We start from the raw sequence: 21,327 nt of genomic DNA on the forward strand, positions 1-21,327 counted from the left end.
TATCAATGTTAAATTTAAGCATAGCTTTGATAAATGTACCTTAGTTATTGAAGATACCAACATTAAGAGAAACTGGGTGAAGGTATGCACAGAAATTTCTGCACTATATATTTGCAATACTTCTGCTAATCTAAAATTATTTAAAAAAAATTTTTAAAACTCAAATTAAGAAACAGCCAAGTCAAGAGATGGTGATTCCTTGCAGCTACAAAATTATGAGGCCTCTGGAACAAGAGAAAACAATATGCAGCATTATACATGGGTAAGAAAATGGGAAATTTGCAGAAAGGAGCAGGAATATGGAATACGTAAGCTCTTGGGAAACCACTTCAATGGACTGACACCCACAGGGGTTGGCAAAGACACAGAGAACACAAGACCACTTCCTTACAACCTCTCCACTCCCGCAACCCTGCCAGATTAAGATAGTTAAGTTATAAATACCTGACATTGAAGACACAGAGTGACAAAGACTAGGCTGAAGAATAAGAAAAAAAAACATATACCTCAGAGACAAAAAGAGAAATACACCCACACATGTGTCCTAAGGAGACACAGGAGGGAAGACAGCACACAGAGAAGTACAGCCCATTAAGGTAAGGAGGTAAGGGAGGTGTTACAGAGTTGCATCACCAAAGGAAAGGAGAAAGAGACAGAGGCCCAGAGACAGAGAACATTCAGAACCAAAGACCCAAAGACAGAGGCAGGTGTTTGGCACAGTTGCTAAGATGCTGCTTAGGACACCCTTATCAGACTGCCTAGGTCTAGGCACCACTTTGAATTCCAGGTTCCTGCTAATGTGCACTCTGGGAGTACTTGAAATTGATCAAGTTTCAGAATCCTGGCTTTGGAAAGGCCGAAACCAATCCACTGGGTACATCTGACAAGTGAACTGTAGGATAGAAGATCTCATCTTTCTCTCTCTCTGCCTTTCAAACAAAGAAAAAAGAAAAAGAGACCTAGAGAAAAAGGATCTTTTGGTTTTCACAGTCTGGTCACTCATGAGACCCAGATGCACATTCTCTTTTTAACTTCCAAAACTTATATTCCTGCATCTTTATAAGCATTCTTTCCTAAAGCCACCTTAAATAGATCAGTGTGTGTGCTTGTTTTTATTAATAGTTATCTAATTAAGACACTCATATTTCTGAAAAATTATCATTGACAAGATTTTTAAAAGCTCAAGTTAATTCTAATGAATAAGTCAAAGAAAAGAACCACTAATTAAAGTATGATGGGGCAACACTGGACTGGATAAAGAAATTAGGGGACATGTACTCTATAGAATACTATACATCAGTAAAAAAAAAAAAATGAAATCTGGTCATTTGCAACAAAATAGAGGAATCTGGAAAACATCATGCTGAGTGAAATAAGCCAGTCCCAAAGGGACAAATATCGTATGTTCTCCCTGATCGGTGACAACTAACAGAGCACCAAAAAGGAAACCTGTAGAAGTGAAATGGACACTATGAGAAACAGTGACTTGATCAGCCCTTGTCCTGTCAAGGAACAACTTAATACATTATCCCTTTTTTGTATTTTTTTGTTCTACTTAATACTATTGGTTGAACTCTTTAATTAACACACAATTATTCTTAGGTGTTAAAATTTAACTGAAAAGTGATCCCTGTTAAATATAAGAGTGGGAATAAGAGAGGGAGGAGATGTACAATTTGGCACATGCTCAATCAGACTTGCCCCAAACGGTAGTTAGAAACGTGCCAGGGGATTCCAATTCAATCCCAACAAGGTGGCATGTACCAATGCCATCTCACTAGTCAAAGTGATTAGTTTCAATTCATAATTGATCATAATGATAGGATTAAGAGTCAAAGGGATCACATAAACAAGACTAGTGTCTGCTAATACTAACTGATAGAATTAAAAAGGTGAGAATCCAACATGGGAAGCGGGATACACAACAGACTCATAGAATGGCAGATGTCCTAAACAGCACTCTGGCTCAGAATCAGCCCTTAAGGCATTCGGATCTGGCTAAAAAGCCTATGAGGGTATTTCAGGCATGGAAAGCCAAGACACTCTGGCAAAAAAAAAAAAAAAAAAAAAAAAATAGTGACCTAAATGAAAGATCTCTGTGAGACCCCAGTGGAAAGTATGGGCCATCAAAGAAGGAAGTACCTTTCTCTGAAGAGAGGAGATAACTTCCACTTTGACTATGGCCTTGTCTAAATAAGATTGGAGTTGGCGAACTCAAGAGGCTTAAATAGCCTTGGCAGCTCATGACAACAGCCTCGGGGGATTATTGACGTCATAAATAGTGTCAATTGTTGAATCAACAACAGGAGTCACTGTGCACTTACTCCTCATGTAGGATCTCTGTCCTTAATGTGTTGTACTATGTGAATTAATGGTATAACTAGCACTCAAACAGTACTTTATACTTTGTGTTTCTGTGTGGGTGCAAACTGTTGAAATTACTTAGTATATACTAAACTGATCTTCTGTATATAAAGATAATTGAAAATGAATCTTGATGAAGAATGAGATGGGAGAGGGAGCAGGAGATGGGAGGGTTGCGGGTGGGAGCGAGGTTATTGGCGGGGGGAGCCAATGTAATCCAAAAGCTGTACTTTGTACATTTATATTTATTAAATAAAAGTTAAAAAATTTTTTTAAAAAGTATGATGGGGAGAAGGGCTTACAACATAGCAAAAACATTTAATTTCATTAACTGGTGAGACTATCTAGCATTAATTTAACATATTAAAGGAAAGCATCTTAAAAATAAAGTGACTGCATGTATTTGCTCTCTGACTTATCAAGCCTCTCTCTCAGGGGTATATATCTGTCCTAGTTATTAAGATTCCACCTGGGACACCCACATTCCATATCAGAGTGCTTAGGTTTGAATAGTAGCTCCACTCCCTATTCTATCTTCCTCCTTATGCATACCCTGGAAGGCAGCAGGTGATGGCTCAAGTAGTTTGGTTTCCTGCCACCCATGTGGGAGACCCTCACTGAGTTCCTGGCTCCAAGCTTTGGCGGGTCCCAGCTCCTGCCATTGTAGGAATTTGAGGAATAAATCAGTGGATGGCATCTCCTGCGTGTCTCTCAAACAAATAAAAAAAATACTCACTCTTGATTAGTAATACCAACTTTATTATCTTCATTCCTAGGTATTTTTGCATTTGAAAGCTAACTATATTATAGTGAGAATTTTTGAGGCATTGGTATCTTGATGCTATATGAATTTAACAAGTTTAAGAAAGTAGGCTGGCGCCGTGGCTTAACAGGCTAATCCTCCACCTTGTGGCGCCGGCACACGGGGTTCTAGTCCCGGTTGGGGCACCGGATTCTATCCCAGTTGCCCCTCTTCCAGGCCAGCTCTCTGCTATGGCCCGGGAAGGCAGTGGAGGATGGCCCAAGTCCTTGGGCCCTGCACCCGCATGGGAGACCAGGAGAAGCACCGGGCTCCTGGCTTCGGATCAGTGAGATGCGCCGGCCGCAGCGGCCATTGGAGGGTGAACCAACGGCAAAAAGGAAGACCTTTCTCTCTGTCTCTCTCTCTCACTATCCACTCTGCCTGTCAAAAAAAAAAAAAAAAGTTTAAGAAAGTATTTTAAAAAATTAATGTTTATGAAAAGTCTCAACTGTTCAAGAAAAAAAATTTGTGCAAGGAAACAGGGCCAAGTGAGCTGGACACTGGCTCTGCTCTCCGCTCTGTATACTAATGTGGCCTTTTCTGATGCTGAATTTGGGTAAAGTGTCAGAGTCCAATGCTTATAAATAGAGAAGAGTCTTAAGTGAAAAGAGTGACCATCAATGAGAGTTCTTTCAGAATAACAAGTTGGGCCACTCTAAGCATCAGGCTACTTTTCCAATTCTGATAGAACCTGTCTACACAGAGGTAGAATTGGCAACAGCATACATTGTCACGAATAAGGAAGAAGTCATATAAAAACAGGATGCATCTACTCCTTCCTTGGATAGCCTGCTCCTCTGCAGGAAGTTCTGTCTTTGACTACATGAATCCAGAACATAAAACAGGAGAATGAATTTTCATCCCTCATAATTTTTGTGACACAGCTGACATCAAAAGTAGGACTACTACAAAGACCCCAATGCTACAAGGGCTTGTGTATAGGAAGGCTGAGGGTGGAAACAGTGAGCGTACCTATTCCAAAAGAATCTGCATAGCAAGGACAAGAGGCCTTGCTTCACTGAGGGAAGTCACTATGCGAGGACATATACAGGAGAATTCACTTACTGTCCCCACATCACTGTAAAGGGCTAGCAGATACTCAGAGGACTAAGCCCCAGACAAAGTGTCTCAAGGCAAAGTTCTCTCAACAAGTATTGCAACAGGAGAGTTACAATACCCCAAGATAAGAAGCTCACAGTCCAGATGACACTAGCAGGGAGCACAAAGTTTGAGATGGAAGAAGGGAGAGACCAGAGTCCTTAGTGCTACCTTAGACTTGTGCCAGACTTACATTCCTCAGGCAAATGGGGGCAGCTGCTTACATACAGAGTGGGACAAGAAAAGCTCAATGAGCTGATTCTTCAAGAAAGAGATGATTACACAGATGAGTTTCACAGATAGCAATGTTTTAAATGAGGGAAGGTACGGTAAGAGAAATAGCAATGGCTTTGGAAAGCTCTACTTTCACCTGCTTTTTTGGACAACTAGAAAAAAGGAGACTGAGCTCAAGTTAAAAGTTTTAGCTACGATTAACTTGCTTTAAGATATACTAATGGAGGCCAGAGCTGCTGCGTAGCAGGTAAAACTGCTTCACACAGTGCTGGTACCCCACACGGGTGCTGGTTCGAGTCCTGGCTGTTCCTCTTCTGACCCAGCTCTCTGCTATGGTCTGGGAAAGCAGAAGATGGCTCAAGTGCTTGGGCCCCTAAACCCAGGTAGAGACCCGGAAGAAGTTCCTGGCTCCCAGCTTCAGATTGGCTCAGCTCTGGCCATCGCAGCCATTTGGAAGTGAACCTTCAGATGGAAGACTTCTCACTCTCTCTGCCTCTCTGTAATTCTGCCTTTCAAATAAATAAATAAATCTTAAAAATATATATATACATATTAATGATCCCATGATAGGCAGCTATGTCCTTGAATTTAGTGACACAGATAAGTGAGCATTTCTTTTTTAAATAGTATTTTGAAGATAGCATTCAGAAGTCTGTGTTGGTCCAAGTACTTCCTAAATGGAAAAAAAAAAAAAAATCAAGAATATTTAACTGAGACAAAACATTTAATGGCACATAAAAAATAATTTCTTTCTGAAGCCTGTACCTGAAAGATCAATGTGTTCTCTGACCAAGTTCACTAGGTGATTGTGTGGACAACTAAGAAATGCATAGTTAAAAGTAATGAATTGAAATAGGGTTGGGTCTATGAACTTAAAAGCAATAAAGTAACTGAGGTTGGCACTAGAGTGCAGTGGGTTAAGCCACCATGTCACTTCAGAGTGCTGGTTGGAGTCCCGGCCTACTCTGCTTCCAATCCAACTTCCTACTAACGCACCTGCAAAGGCAACAGAAGATGACCCAAGTACTTGGGCCTCTGCCACAAACATGGGAGACTCAGATAGAGTTCCAGGCTTCCAGCATCTGCCTGCCCAGCCCTAGTCACCTGCAGACATTTTGGGAGTAAACCAACAAACCCAAGATCTCTTTCTCCTTCTGTCTGTCTATCCACTGTCAGTATGACTTTCAAATAAATAAAACAAATCATCCCCCAAAAGAGTGAAAACTAATTTTTTATTTCACATATAATCTTGTTTGGGGAGGGTAAAGGGCAAGCACAAGACTTTCTGGGCTGGGGCTCAAGTAAGATAAGTGCAGAAGGAAACTGCTAGAGAACTGCTATCAAGCAGTTTTCTCCAAGGCCACGAGGCATGGAAAATTACTTTCTCTGTATCTTTTGCCCTTCTCGAATCAGTGTGGAATCTTGGCGTAAGATTCTTAAGGCCTTTGCATAATACATTAAGAAGCCCACAATCCTGATTTACATCATGTCCCCATTCTATTTTTTACTAACAAGAGAAGTCAAACAGATATAACACTGAGTAGAAAGAAAGTCTAGCATATGAGAAAAAAGACAGTGTTAATTACCACTCAAAAGTTCTGGACACTGGGCGTGTGAGAAGCAGCAGCAGTGGGAGCAGCCTCACGCTGGGAGACAGTATGACAGGGTTTAGGACATTCAGTTGTTATGAGAAACAAGGATCCCTCCAGAGGTATCTGGGGCAGTATGAAAAAGAATAATGAGATCAGCCTGAAGACAGAGCCACTAGTAGGCAAAAGGCAATGAGTCCATGATGATAAAAACTGGGCAATTAATATTCAGCTATATGAAGGCAACCTATGACAAAAAGAAATGCAAATGAAAAGCCAAAGAGAATTCTAATATGATCATTCATCAAGGGCCCAGATAGAACCACAAACAGGCTCGTGATTATGGTTTTCATATAAAACTCATTGGCAACCCACTTGGGTAAAGGACATAAAATCAGCATCAGAGAGTGGAATACTTTTCTGGAATTCTTAGAAAGCTGGAAAAAAAATTTGTGCAGGGACACCTTGAATGGTCACTGATTTTGCTCTCACCCCATCATATCAACATGGCCTTGCTGATGCTGGGTTAAGTAAGCCAGGAATGTGCAACCTTTATAAATATGCCTTTAAACAAGAGTACAAAGACTTATCACTGTCCTTTCTTCCAGAAAGGTAACAGAAACCTGAGTGTAGGTGAGCAGGCAAATGGCAAGAGGTTGCACCAGCTACCTGTCTACGAAGGGTAACAGGCAACAGTGGGCCAAGCAGGAGCAGAGAAAGGAAGGAAAAGCTACAATAACTCTGCTCCTGTGCTGAGAAGGCACTTCAATTCCAGCCTACACGAATCAGGAAACTAAAGTAGCTGCTTCTACTAAAAAGATAAAAAGATAGGTAGAAAGCCAAACACTTACTTCTGTCCATCTTTCACAAAACCTTTTAAAGAAGATCCTCTATTAGTAGCAACTGCTTTTCCACCAAGACCAACTATAAGGGCTGTAAGTACTGCACTCTTCCCACCTAAAGAGACAGGTGTTGAATAAATCACACTCATTAAAAACATAAAAAAGTCAATTCCTAAAATTAGATGCAAAATATTTCTAAATGAATTATTCTCACATTGAAATAAAATGCTGTTATACAATTATAATTTTCTTAAAGTACCAAAACAGAAAACTTAAAAAAAAAAAAAGAGGTTGAATATTTCATGAAATATTTAGCTGCCACTAATGAGAAAAATATTAGTACATTTTGGGAATCAAATGTTTGCCACTAACACAGAAGTGGAAAAAATGGCTGATATATTTCTAACCTGAAACTCCCATTGTATCACCCTAGCCTGTCAATCTACTAAGAAAACTTAGATTCTATTTGCACCCACACACCCACACACACGACACATAATTCTTAATACACTCTAACTTCATTAGAGTTAAGTTACTTTTTTCAGATATTCTCAGCATAAAATGCAAGCTCCACATGGGCAAGAATATTGTCTCTCCTTCAATGCTGCAGTCTCACTGTCAGCACATAACAGCCACATGTTTGTTGGATGAATGAATGAACTTAATAGGAAAAAATTAGCAGTCATATACTTTTAATATTTTGACAACTTTTAAAATTTTTATTAATAAGAGAACAGATTTCATGTATTTCATGGATACAATTCTAAGATAATCATATTTCCCTCCCTCTCTCTATCCCCTCCTTCAACTGTTACTCTTGATTTGAGTATTCTTCATTTTCTAACTCTTTGAAATGTGTTACTTCTTTTTACCATAACATATATAAAAATATCAAAAGTTGAAATTTCAAAATATTTAACAATTACCCAGAATATAATAACCATTTGCTGAACTCCATGATCAACCAATCCAATCAAATCTTATCAGCCCACTATTTTGTACAACATACCACAAATTAGCCAAAACACACCAATGATTAGCCAGTGTAGTTGCTGAAATACCTCTGAAGTTCCTATCCTTATTCTCTCCCTTTTCTTCATTACCAAATGGATTGCCTTCAGTTCCTGTATTAGCGTTCCTTCTATTAAGTGTGTAAAGCCACAGCCTGTGGCACCAGAATCCTGTATGAGCGCTGGTTCAAGCCCTGGCTGCTCCGCTTCTGATCCAATTCCCTGCTTATGTGCCTGGCAAAGAAGAGAAGGATGGCCCAAGTGCTTGGGCCCCTGTACCCAAGTGGGAGACCCAGATGAAGCTCTTAGCTCCTGGCTTCAGCATATCCCAGCGCTACCCATTGCAGCCATTTGGGGAGTAAATCGGAGGATGAAGACCTCTCTGTATCTCCCTCTCTCTCTGTTAAATGCCTTTAAAGTAAAAAAAAAAAAAATCTTTTAAAAAAAGTTGTATTAATAATGTCATTGGTTCAAGTATTTTTTTAAAAAAAGGTATCTCTACTTATGATCCTGTGCAACCTATAGCACTGACCTTTTCTCTATCCAATCTCTCCTAAAATCTCTGTCTTCTTGATGGCATGATAGAATAGGGAAAACAGAGAACAAGAGGGGCTTGTGTAGTTGCACACACTAAGCTGCCCATTGAAGTACCAGCAGGTAGATGCTGGCATGCCTCCTCCCTGTGCCTGGCCTCAGTTCAGTTGTTAACACCTCATGCCTGGTTTGCCTATCACAAGAGCCGCCTAAGTGCTCTTCCTGCCCTCTTCTAATCTGACGTCCATCACATGACCAGTTTGTTTCATAAACCTTTTCTATGTTTAGAAACCTTTTACTCAACCCTTTACTCAAAAACTTTAATTGGCTACTCATTGACATTTGAATAAAACCCTAAAATTTTTATCATGACATTCAAATTCACTATAATATCATCTACAACATGGTTGTATAGTGTCAGATTCTGCTGCTCCCCAGAATGTACCACATGATAAAAACCACTTAAGTTTATTCATTATTCCCAATACATATATACTTCTACTCCTCCAAACCTTTGCTGAAGAGCAATCTCTGCTTGGACCACCTCAGTTTCTTCTCCCACAGTGAGATCTAAAGAATCTTTCATTTTCATTGAAATACCAGCACAAGTACCATCTCTTCATAAAGCTTTCATTGATCACAAAGTGAGAATTAGGTACTTTCACGTTTGGTTCCCAAGCCACTTGTTTTGTGCTCTATTACAATGCTAAGTTGAGGTAAGACACAGGACTGCTTCAATCTCAATGACAACAGCTTGATGACTGCTCCATGGTAGAGAATCCAGTGTAAATGGATTTAAAATATAAGCAGGAAACGTTTATCCCTATTTTTTTTTTTTATTTGACAGATAGTTAGACAGTGAGAGACAGACAGAGAGAAAGGTCTTCCTTCCGTTGGTCCACCCCCTAAATGGCTGCTACAGTCAGAGCCGCACCGATCCGAAGCCAGGAGCCAGGTGCCTCCTCCTGATCTCCCATGTGGGTGCAGGGGCCCAAGCACCTGGGCCATCCTCCACTGCTATCCCAGGCCACAGCAGAGAGCTGGACTGGAAGAGGAGCAACCAGGACTAGAACCCAGCGCCCATATGGGATGCCAGCGCCACAGGCGGAGGATTAACCAAGTAAGCCACAGCACCGGCCCCTATCCCTGTTGTTTCAATAACATACTGGAGTTAACTCGATATAAAAATATCTACAGACAAAGATCTACACACCAAATATTTATCAGCACTACAAGTAACAGTCATCTATTTTAAAAAGTAAATACATTACATTATAATCTCAAAGTACTGCTCAGTGAAATGGGCAAAGGCACTTACTTCCATTGTTACCAACGACAAAGTTAACATTAGAACCAAATTTAAAAGGTCCAAGCATTGAATGGCACATGAAGTTTCTCAGCTCAATACTTTCAATTATTCCAACTTCTGCTGCTGTCTATTAAGAAAAAAAATTGGAGAAAACAATCAATCTAATTCACTCATTGCAATCATTCAAGCATTTGCAGGCAGGAGGAAGAACCAGCAGTCTTAGAGAAGAAAAAATTACAAGGAGTGAATAATGGTTACTTCAACGAATAAGATGAAATAAAATGGGAACATTCCATCAGTCACCACTGGTTCTACAACCTTTAAAAGATTTAATAAGTGTATCACAAGATTCCTTAATATGAACAATATGGACATTTGGGTCAGATAATTTCTTGTTGGGGTGGGGGCTCCCATCCAATGCAATAGAGAATGTTTAGCAGCATTTCTACCTCCACCCACTACATGCCAGTCTGTGATAGACACACCTGTCCTCGCCAGTTATGACTATCATAAATATATCCAGACATTGCCAAATATCCCCAATTACAGGGACAAAAGCACCCTGGTTGAGCACCACTGATGTAGAAAAATATTCTATAAAATACAGCACTGTATTTACAACATCCCAAGAAGATAACAATTTAGCCATGACTGGAACACTGAATTCACTATTTGACACAATATCTATTTTATAAATGGATAATCCTAATAGCAGAATATCTTTTAAAAGGTAAAACCCGCTTTTCTTGTGATTTTCTGAGTCTACCACGTATTACAATAGCTGTGTGATATTTGTCAGCATAAACTGATACTTGCCTTTTGTAGTTCTGTAAGTATCAGAATAAGTCAGCCACATTTTACCACATCTTCTAACAACTTAGGATACTATTTTACTGTCTCTAGCTATTTTTATGGTTTCTTTAAAAAAAAAAAACAAAAAACCTTCCTGCTTCTTTTCTTCTGGACACAAACCTTATAAAAACAACAGAAAACATGTATAATTTTTTATGAATAAATACTGGAAAATCTTGGTTGATGAATTTTTTAAATACGCTTTTTGGAGATAACTGCAGATTCATATGCAGTTGTCAAATAATAGGAATATTGTGTATTATTTATCCAGTTTCTGTCAAGGGTAACATCTTACAAAAACACAGAACAGTATCACAGCCAGGATACTACACTGATACTGTCCAGATACAAAATATTTCCATCACTACAACAAACCCTCTTTTTGCCCTTTATAGTCACATCTATATCATACCCAATTATACCTTCCTTAACCCCTGACCCAATAATCTATTCTCTGTTATTTTAAGAATGTTACATGGAATAGCAACCTTTTAGGACTGGCTTTTTTCAATTCAACTTAATTCTCTATTACTTCCTATATACGTTATAAGGTTCATTACTTTTTGTTGTTAAGAAGTGCTGGGTACTGCTAGTGTTGAGGCATAGCAGGTAAAGCCTCCTACTGAGATGTCAGCATCCCATATGGGCACTGGTTCAAGTCCCAGCTGCTCCATTTCCGATCCAGCTCCCTGCTAATGTGCCTGAGAAAGCAACAGAGAATGTAACCAAGTACTTTGGTTCTTGCACCCACATGTGAGACCTAGCAGAAGATCCCAGCTTCGGAGCAGCCCAGCTGGCTTTTTCCAGCAAATGGAAAAATCTCTGTCTCTCCCCCCTCAACCCACCCTCTCTGTTACTGTGCGTTTCAAATAAATCTTAAAAAAAAAAAAAAAAAAGTAGTAGTAGTACTGGGTACACCAAAGTATATTTACTCATTAATATCTGGGTTGTTTCCAGTTTGGGGCTATAACAAATAAAGATGTTATTTAGAGGGATAAAGACTGAGTTATATAGCAATTGCATATTAACTGTTACAAAAGAAACTGACAAACCGTTTTCTAAAGTTTTACATTCCAACCAGCAACGTATATGTGATTCAGTTTCTCTAAATCCTTCCCAGCTTTTGGTGTTGTAGCTGTTTTTCTCTTTAGCCATTCTGATGGGTATATAGTGATGTCTCATTATGACCTGAATTTGTATTAACCCAATAATGAATGATGACAAATATTTCATGTGCTTGTCTGTTACCTGCATATCCTCCTCTTCAGTGAAATTCTCTTTATCTTCTGTCCAGTTTCAAATGGATTGTTTGAGTTTAAACTGTTGAGTTTTGAGTTCTTTATTCATTCCGGATATTATTTTGCTGGACAAGTGGTTTGCAAGTGTTATTTTTCTCATCTGTAGCTTGATTTTTTAATCCCCTTCCAAACAAGGTCTTTGCAGAGCAAGTCTTTAATTTTAATGAGATCCAATTTGTCAATTCTTCATTTAATGGTTAGAGCATTTGCTATGAAATCTGAGAACTCTTTGTCTAGTCTATAATCCCAAAAGTTTCTCTTTATGTTTGTTTCAAAAAGTTTTATGGTGTTTTATTTAGAATTACAACTGTTACTCAACTTTGAGTTAATTTCTGTCCAAGATAAGAGATGTAGGTCAGGGTTCATTTTTCTGCTTATTAATGTATAATTGCTCCAGCACTATTTCAACACCATTTGGTAAACAGGCCGCCTTCCCCTCCATTGGATTGCTTTTGCAAATTCACAGAAAATTAAGTTTACTATAATGTAGGTGAGTCTACTTCTCTGTTCAGAACAGATTTCTCTGTTCTGCTCCAGTGATCTATATGTCCTTCCCAGTACCAACATCCCATGACCTTGATTATCACAGCTATACTAATATAACAGATCTTGACAATGGAGGAGATTTTATTGTTTATGTTAGCTATTTTAGTTGCCTTTCCTTTTCATGTAAATTTTAAAATAGGAGGCAGGCGCTGTGGCACAGCGGATTAAAGCCACCGCCTGAAGCGCCGGCGTCCATATGGGTACCAGTTCTAGTCCCAGCTGCTCCACTTCCGAACCAACTCTGTTATGGCCTGGGAAAGCAGTAGAAAATGGCCCAAGTCCTTTGGCCCCTGCACTCGCATAGGAGATCTGAAGAAGCTCTTGACTCCTGGCTTCAGATAGGCCTAGCTCTGGCCACTGTGGCCATCTGGGGAGTGAACTAGCGGAAAGACCCCCCCCCCCAACTCTTTCAAATAAATAAAATAAAATATTAAAAAAAATAATAATACGAGTTCTAGTCCCGGTCGGGGCACCGGATTCTGTCCTGGTTGCTCCTCTTTCAGTCCAGCTCTCTGCTGTGGCCCGGGAAGGCAGTGGAGGATGGCCCAAGTCCTTGGGCCCTGCACCCACATGGGAGACCAGGAGGAAGCAACTGGCTCCTGGCTTTGGATTGGCGCAGTGCGCTGGCCGTGGCGGCCATTTTGGGGGTGAACCAGCAGACGGAAGACCTTTCTCTCTGTCTCTCTCTCTCTCTAACTCTGCCTGTCAAAAAAAGAAAAAATAATAATAAAAAAATTTTAAAATAAACTTGTCTATATGTACAAAAAACCTTACTGGATTTTTATAGAAAAATGCATTAAACTGGTTTGTCATTTTGGAAAAGAATTAATATTTTTTCTATGTTGAGTTTTCAATCAGTAAGTATGTATGAGTCTCCATTTACTGAGTTCTCTTTGATTCCTTTCATCGGTATTGGTTACTTTCCAGCATAAAAGTCCTGAACATCCTTTAATTCATTTTTCTTCGAAGATTTTTTTCAAGCAGTTTTATGTTCACGGAGTGAGATTTCCTAAGCATCCTCTCCTCCCACACATGCACAGCCTCCCCTAGTGTCAAAAATTCTCATACCAGAATGGTCCATTGGTTACAGCCGAAAAATCTACACTGATGCATCATTATCACTCTAAGTCCATAGTTCACACTGGGCTTCACTCTGCATGTTACACATTCTTTAGATTTGTAAAAATTGTAAAGACAATTAGAGGATCACACAGGGTATTTTCACTGCCCTAAATATTACGTGTTCTGCTGCTGATATCTCTCCTCTCTATCCCTAGTAATCACTGGCATTTCTGTCTCCATAGTTTTGGCTTTTCCAGAGGATCAGAGTTGAAATTAGACATTATATAGCCTTTTCAGTTTGGCTTCTTTCCTCTATTTTTTTTTCAAGGATAGCTCACTTCCTGTTGGTGCTGAAAAATAAGCCACTGTCTAAACATATTACAGTTTATCTACTGGCCTACCAAAGGGCATCTTGGTTGCTTCCAAGTTTTAGAGATTATAAATAAAGCTGCAACAAACATCCATGTACAGGTTTTTGTGAGACCACTAGTTTTCAACTCCTTTAGGTAGACACTATGGAGCCTAATCACTGGATTTTATGGTAAGAGTGTGTTTACTTCTGTAACAAACTGCCAGGCTGTCTTCCAAAGTGGTTGTACCATTCTACATTTCCCAGCAATGAATGAGAGTTTCTGCTACTCCAAAACCTTGCCAGCATTTGGTCTGGAATTTTACAGATGTATCATGGTATCTTAATATGAATTTCCCTAAAGCACTTCATTTTTTGAGTGACTATAAATGCTATTGTATTCTGAATTTTCATGTCAATATGTTCAATGCTAGTACATAAAATGCAATTTTTTAAAATGTGTATCTTGTATGCTATAACTTTGCTGAATGCATTTTAGACAGAGTTTTTGGGTAGATTCCTTAAAATTTTATATGTAGATAATCAGGTCATCTGCAAGTGAGGACAGTTTTTTTTTTTTTTCCCCAACTTCTATATTTTATTTCCTATTTTCCAACTTTATTTTCACTAACTAGGTATTCCAGCACTATGCTTAATAACAATGATGAAAGCAGACACTCTTACTATGTTCCTGATCTTAGATGAAAACTTTTCAATCTTTCACCATTAAATATGTTTACTGGGTATTAGCCCTAGATCCTTCTGTCAATGTTGCTTATCATGTTGAGGAAGTTCCCTTCTGCTCCTATTTTTCTGAAGATTTTTAATCACAAACAGGTATTGAATTTTGTCAAATACTTCTGCTACATTCTGAGACAGGACCATAATTTTTCTTCTTCAACCTGTGGTATGGTGAATAAAATTGATTTTCAGATGCTAATCAGGCTTGTATGCCTACAATAAATCCATTTGTGCATGGGGTATACTTCCTTTTCAAATATTGCTGAATTTTAAGTATATTTGGTAATATTTTGTTAAGGATTTCTGCATCTATATTGCAGAGGCATATGAACATGTATGGTTTTCTTTTTGGTATCTCTTTGGTGTTGATATCAGGATCATGATATCAAAGCATTCGTTCCTCTTCTGTTTTCTGGAAAAGACTATGCAGATTACATGTACATTCTTTTTTAAAAGTTTAGTACAATTCTACAGTAAAAAAAACTGGGCCTGAATATTTCTTTTTAGGAGTTTTAAAACATGAATTAAATTTTCTCAATAGTTATGGAAACAGTCAAATCACATACTACGTATTGCATGCATTCTACATTTTTCTTTTTAAAGAATTGGTCGATTTCACCTACATTGTCAAATTTATGTGTACAGAACTGTTAACTCTATTTCCTTATGCTTTTGATTTCTACAGGACCTATGCTCACACCCCTATTTCATTCCTATTACTGGCAATTTGTATCTTTTCCCCTTCTTTTCCTTTGTTGGTCTTAAAAGAGGTTTGTCAAATTTATTCATTTTATCAATGACCCAAGTCTTTGCTTCACTAATTTCTCTATTAATTTTTCTAACAATTAATGAAAACTTCAAGATTAAAAGAGGTTATTTTACTTTGACTCTTCATTTTCATTTATTTTTTTCCATTTATTATTTATTGGAAAGGCAAAGAAAGAGAGTAGACAAAGATCTTCCATCCACTGGTTCATTCCCCAAATGGCCATGACGGCTGGGGTTGGACTAGGCCAAAGCCAGGAGCCAGGAATTCAATCTAGCTCTCCCACATGGCAGGACTTGAGCCACCTCCTGCTACTTCTCAGGGTGTATATTAACAGGAAGCTGGCTTTGGAAGTGGAACCATGACCAAAATCCAGGCTCTACAATGTGGCATGTGGGTGTCCCAAGTGGCATCTAAAACACTATACCAAATGCCCATCCCTACCTTGGCCTTCCAATTTTCAAAGATCACAAATATGAAATAAACCAGCCATGAAAAACATGCCAAGTGGAAAAGCTTAATTTTGTAATTTCACACTTACCAAAGTAGAGGTGCCATTAGTGAAAGAAGCTGTACATTCATCTTCATCACCATCTTTATCAAAATCTTCAAAATCTTCTTGTCTTGGTCTTTTAGCATTTTCAGGAGAAGAGAAATTTTCTTCCTTTCTTTTGGCCATCAGGTCTGAACAAACATATACAGTTAACAATGAAGTAAATAAAATATAGCATTCATAACGACTACTCCATATACATTAAACTCAATGAAATTAAATCATACATAAGCTTTTTAAGTTTTAAATATTATACCATCTGTACTTAGAAAAATAAAGAAAATCAAAATTTTCCATCCTGCACAGAGGACCAATTGTCATGAATCTAATGCTGGAAAATACAAGGAAAGAGATTTCCCCAAGAGACTCCAAAAAGGAACACAGCCCTACTGATGCTGTGATTGTAGTCCAGTAAGACCTGTGGAATTCAACTACATAAAAATATAATAAATTTGTGTAGCTTAAAAAAATTATCTGCATATTCTACACCAGTTGATTTTACTTCAAAGCTAATCATGGCCAAAAGTTTATTGATACAAGACTACCTAAATGCTTTGACTCCTAAACTCACAAAAAGTAAAAGATCTTATTTGTGAAATTTAAGTTTCCAGTTTCCAATGTCAATTTAAAGAGATGGCATAGTGACTCTCAAAATTATCCCAGAACAAATCCCCATTTTCACTTGCTATAAGCAACAGCAAATCACATTATTTTCCCAAAGAGGTTCATTTTGAAGCTGTGTTGCTTAGTAACTAGTAACTTCCTTAAAGAAACAGTCTGTGTTATTTTTTTCCCAGTACGCAATAAAATCTGAACCTAGAAAGTTAATGGTTAAAATTACACAAGATTTTGCTAATAAACACATGAATGCTGAATCTCTAGTCAAAACTGACAGTCTGTGTAAGTCAAATTAAACTTTATGGGATGGGTACTGTGATGCCGAGGGTTAAACAGCCACTTTGGACATTAGTATCCCTTATTAAGAGTGTCTGGCTGGAATCCCAGCCATTCTGCTTCAGACCCAGCTTCCTGTTAATGTGCCTGGCAGCAGGTGAAGCCCAAGTGCTTGGGTTCCTGCCATCTGTGTGGGAGACCCAGATGGAGTTCCTGGCTCTTGGCTTCAGCCTGGCCCAGCCTCCACTGTTACTGGCATCTGGGGAGTCAATCAGTAGATAAAGATCCCTCTTTCTTGTAATCTGCCTTTCAAATAAATAAATCTTTAAAAAAAAAAAAAAAACAAGAAATTAAGCTTTATGACTACTTTGATTGTTGCTTTCATTCTTTTCTTTAGAATACATTTAAAACCTAAAATGATAGGTATTCAATAATTGTTTGCAAAATAAAAGGAGAAAAAATTTGACATACAATCAAAAATTTCTAAGGAACAACATGAGAAATACTTCTAGGCTCAATTAAGTTTCCCAAATGCGAAATCATAGTTGTCCTGTTATGAACTATGTGCCTGACCCATTCCTCTTATCCCCCTCAACTATAGTAGAATAAATCAGATTCTCTCGCTCACCAATTTGGACTGAAAGATTCTAGTCTCACTAACAGATGATAGCTCTATTTGATGCTGTGTACACAGGCCAAGAAACCCAGCCTTATGTGTATATACAGGGACAAGAGAGCTACTGGAGTGGTGTTAAAAGAAAAACACACAGCAGAGGTAAGAAATAGGAGAACAGGGACTCTGGAGAAGGAATGTGAAAAAGAAAAGGACAGTTAGAGATGCCACCTGCCTTTACCTGGCCAGCTCTCCTCCCAGGCCAGCCAAGTAATGAAAGTCAACAGAGTGCCTTCCCCTAAGAGGTTCACACCTCCCTTAGGATATACCCCATGTGAAGAGATAGATAGGTCTGGGCCTCTGAATTTACAAGGCCTAAAGCCCACCAGATTATTATCAAGCCCCTTCTATCAGGTTCTATTTGCCTCTCAATCAGAAAACTTCATTGTAGCTTAGACAGCACCTTTCTTAGCTCCTCTAATAATGACTCTGTCCTTTGTTTTAGGCCCTGTCTAGTGCACTTGGGCCTCATTCCTTTGTAATCATAACCTCTACTCTACCACCAATGGCTCTACTCCCAACATGTGTGTACTGATGGTCCTCTTCCCCACTTAATGCTGTATAATGGTTCAAACCTGGTAAATGCCACTCTTAGGATCATTGGTTACTATCCTCACTCTGTCTTTTATGACCTTGTCTAAATATGATCAGAGTTGGCAAACTTGGAAGGCTTCCATAGCCTTGGCAACTCATGACGACAGCCTAGGATGGTTACTGGCGCCATAAACTAGAGTGTCAATTTGTTGGGTCAACAACAGGAGCCACTGTGCACTTGCTCCTCATGTGGGATCTCTGTCCTTAATGTGCTGTACATTGTGATTTAATGCTATAACTAGTACTCAAACAGTATGTTTCACTTTGTGTTTCTATGTGGGTGCAAACTGTTGAAATCTTTATACTAAATTGATCTTCTGTATATAAAGAGAATTGAAAATGAATCTTGATGCAAATGGAAGGGGAGAGGGAGCGGGAGAGGGGAGGGTTGCGGGTGGGAGGAAAGTTATGGGAGGGGGAAGCCATTGTAATCCATAAGCTGTACACTGGAAATTTATATTCATTAAATAAAAGTTTAAAAAAAAAAAAAGAAAAGAAAAGGACAGTGAGGGAGACAGACATTCCTACACAGTGCTTTTTTTTTTTAAGATTTTATTTGAAAATTTGAAATTTCTTTAGTCTTTGAAAATTCTTTAGTCTTAATGTACATGTTTTTTGAATATGCTCTAAAAATAAGTGCAATTTGCTAGCATGACAATGCAGTGATAAGCATTATATATGTTTCCTTTTTATATCCTATCTCCCATTTATGTGTAAACACAATCCTTTCTTGTTCGTTTTTACCCCACCTCATATAATTTCATTTGGAAAGCTTATCTGTCTGTCCTATGTACTTTTATCTTTGCAGTGAATCACATGTGCTAATTGTAACCACAGCTATTACTGTTTTGTTGACAAGACTCTAAGCGTTACATAAACTGTCTATATATCAGGTCTAATTCTGTAAGAAATAAATTTCTGTTCAGTTTGTTTAAAAAAAAAAGATTTGATTTATTTAGTTGAGAGGTAGAGTTACAGACAGAGAGAAAAGTCTTCCTTCTGTTGGTTCATTCCCCAGCTGGCCGCAACGGCCGGAGCTGTGCAGATCCAAAGCCAGAAGCCAGATACCTCCTCCCGGTTTCCCATGCAGGTGCAGGGGTCCAAGCAATTAGGCCATCATCTTCAACTGCTTTCTCAGGCCAGAGAGCTGGATCGAAGAGGGGCAGCTGGGACTAGAACCGGCGCCCATATGGGATGCCGGTGCCACAGGTAGAGAATTAACCCACTGCACCACGGCACCAGCCCTGGTGCTTAATTTTTTAATCTACTGCTTTCCAAACTTACCAAGGATCAATTTTGTAGACATATATATATATACACACATACATATATAATACATATAATATATATGTATATATTACAAGAACTGTTTGAGGAGTCAGTTCTGTCAGGTTTTGGTACTATGACAACACAAACTTAATTAAGTGAACTGGGTAGTCTGTCAATCTTTAATACTCTAAAATCGCTTTTATAACAAGATATTAAAGTGTTTTGAAAGAATTACACTTTTTTTTTGACAGGCAGAGTGGACAGTGAGAGAGAGACAGAGAGAAAGGTCTTCCTTTTGCCGTTGGTTCACCCTCCAATGGCTGCCGCGGTAGCGCGCTGCGGCCAGCGCACCGCGCTGATCCGATGGCAGGGGCCAGGTGCTTCTCCTGGTCTCCCATGCGGGTGCAGGGCCATGAAAGAATTACACTTAAACTTTAAAACGTGGAGATGTTGTAAATTTTAAAAAATAAAAAATCTCATGGCCGGCACCGCGGCTCACTAGGCTAATCCTCCGCCTTGCGGCGCCGGCATACCGGGTTCTAGTCCCGATCGGGGCACCAGATTCTGTCCCGGTTGCCCCTCTTCCAGGCCAGCTCTCTGCTGTGGCCCGGGAGTGCAGTGGAGGATGGCCCAAGTGCTTGGGCCCTGCACCCCATGGGAGACCAGGAGAAGCACCTGGCTCCTGCCATCGGATCAGCGCGGTGCGCCGCCCGGCCGCAGCGCGCCTACCGCGGCGGCCATTGGAGGGTGAACCAATGGCAAAGGAAGACCTTTCTCTCTGTCTCTCTCTCACTGTCCACTCTGCCTGTCAAAAAAATAAATAAATAAATAAATAAAATCTCAATTTCCATGTTGTATACTTTGAGTTCATTACAGCTTTCTGAATCAATTTTTTGTAACTTTATTTTTCAAAACACTGACCATTTAAAGCCTCAAATTTACTACACAAAATCACTTTTTCTAAAGCCTTGATATGTCATCATGAGTCCCTTCATGCAGTGAATAAGTTTGATAGTGGTGTTAAACATTTTCTCCAAATAGTTCTTTTCCTCTCTAATCTTATTTTTCTCTAATAAGACGAGTTTAATGCTTACACATACAACTTATAAACTAGACAGATATAAAGGATATGCCATGGGGTTAGAGCTCAGTTTCTAATCCTCTCTCCCAAACACAAGCTGAAAAAGCAATCAGAGTTGTGTTTCCAGGAAAATGCAATAGATGTACTTTTTCCTATTCCTCTCATGAAGTAAAACTAAAGACTCTGGACATTGCATATAAAACTGACATTAAAAGACTATGAAAGGTAGCAAGAAGAAAGCAAACCATCCAAGCCCAGGACTCAAGCAATGATACAATAGTTAGTTCACCAAGTTTTTATTTTGCCTCAGAAATCTCAGACGTCATAGTCCCCAAAGTCTTATGATAATGGTACTAAAAGGGCAAACTAAATTCACTTATGATGCTTACAGGCAGGACTTCTGTGAGGTTAAGAGATTGGCTTAAACTGTTAGGTAGAATTCCTGTGACTGAATTCTGCTGGTTGTACAGAGAGGAGAGACACATATACTCCATGTTGCCTACAATGTGATGCCCTGTGCCATCTTGGGACTCTGTCTGCAAGAATGACATCACCAGAGGCTGAACCAAGAGCCTGCAGAACCTTTGACTGTGAATCTCCAAACCTTGAGTCAAAATAAACTCTTGTTGATGAAGTGCTTTAGACCTGCTTTCATCATAGTTACAAAAAGCTGACTCGGAGAAGCCAGCAACCAGGCAACACCAACAAGTACTGGGGGAAAAGGCTCCATTGAAATCTTGCTGTCTCTAACTAAAGGGCTAGGAAGGGGGCAGCTAATAAAAGCAGAAACAATTTCGATCATACTCCTTTATTCCAGCCAAACACTACTAAAAAAACTGGCTCCTCCCAAACCCATGCTAGCAAAGT

At 39.1% G+C, this 21,327-nt stretch overlaps 1 protein-coding gene across 2 annotated transcripts in view; it reads right to left on the reverse strand.

The window, feature by feature from the left end:
- Positions 1–21,327, reverse strand: part of SMC6 (structural maintenance of chromosomes 6) — a 95,934-nt gene that overhangs the window by 69,857 nt on the left and 4,750 nt on the right. For both annotated transcript variants that reach the window (XM_062208981.1, XM_062208980.1), the window contains 3 exons: positions 15,938–16,080; positions 9,792–9,909; positions 6,939–7,044 (listed from right to left, as the gene is read on the reverse strand). In XM_062208981.1, the coding sequence (XP_062064965.1) occupies positions 6,939–7,044; positions 9,792–9,909; positions 15,938–16,075 (362 nt within the window). In that variant the 5' untranslated portion in view covers positions 16,076–16,080. The remainder of the gene's footprint in view (positions 1–6,938; positions 7,045–9,791; positions 9,910–15,937; positions 16,081–21,327) is intronic.

This window comes from Lepus europaeus, chromosome 13 (genome assembly GCF_033115175.1).
Source record: "Lepus europaeus isolate LE1 chromosome 13, mLepTim1.pri, whole genome shotgun sequence".
NCBI lineage: Eukaryota > Metazoa > Chordata > Mammalia > Lagomorpha > Leporidae > Lepus > Lepus europaeus.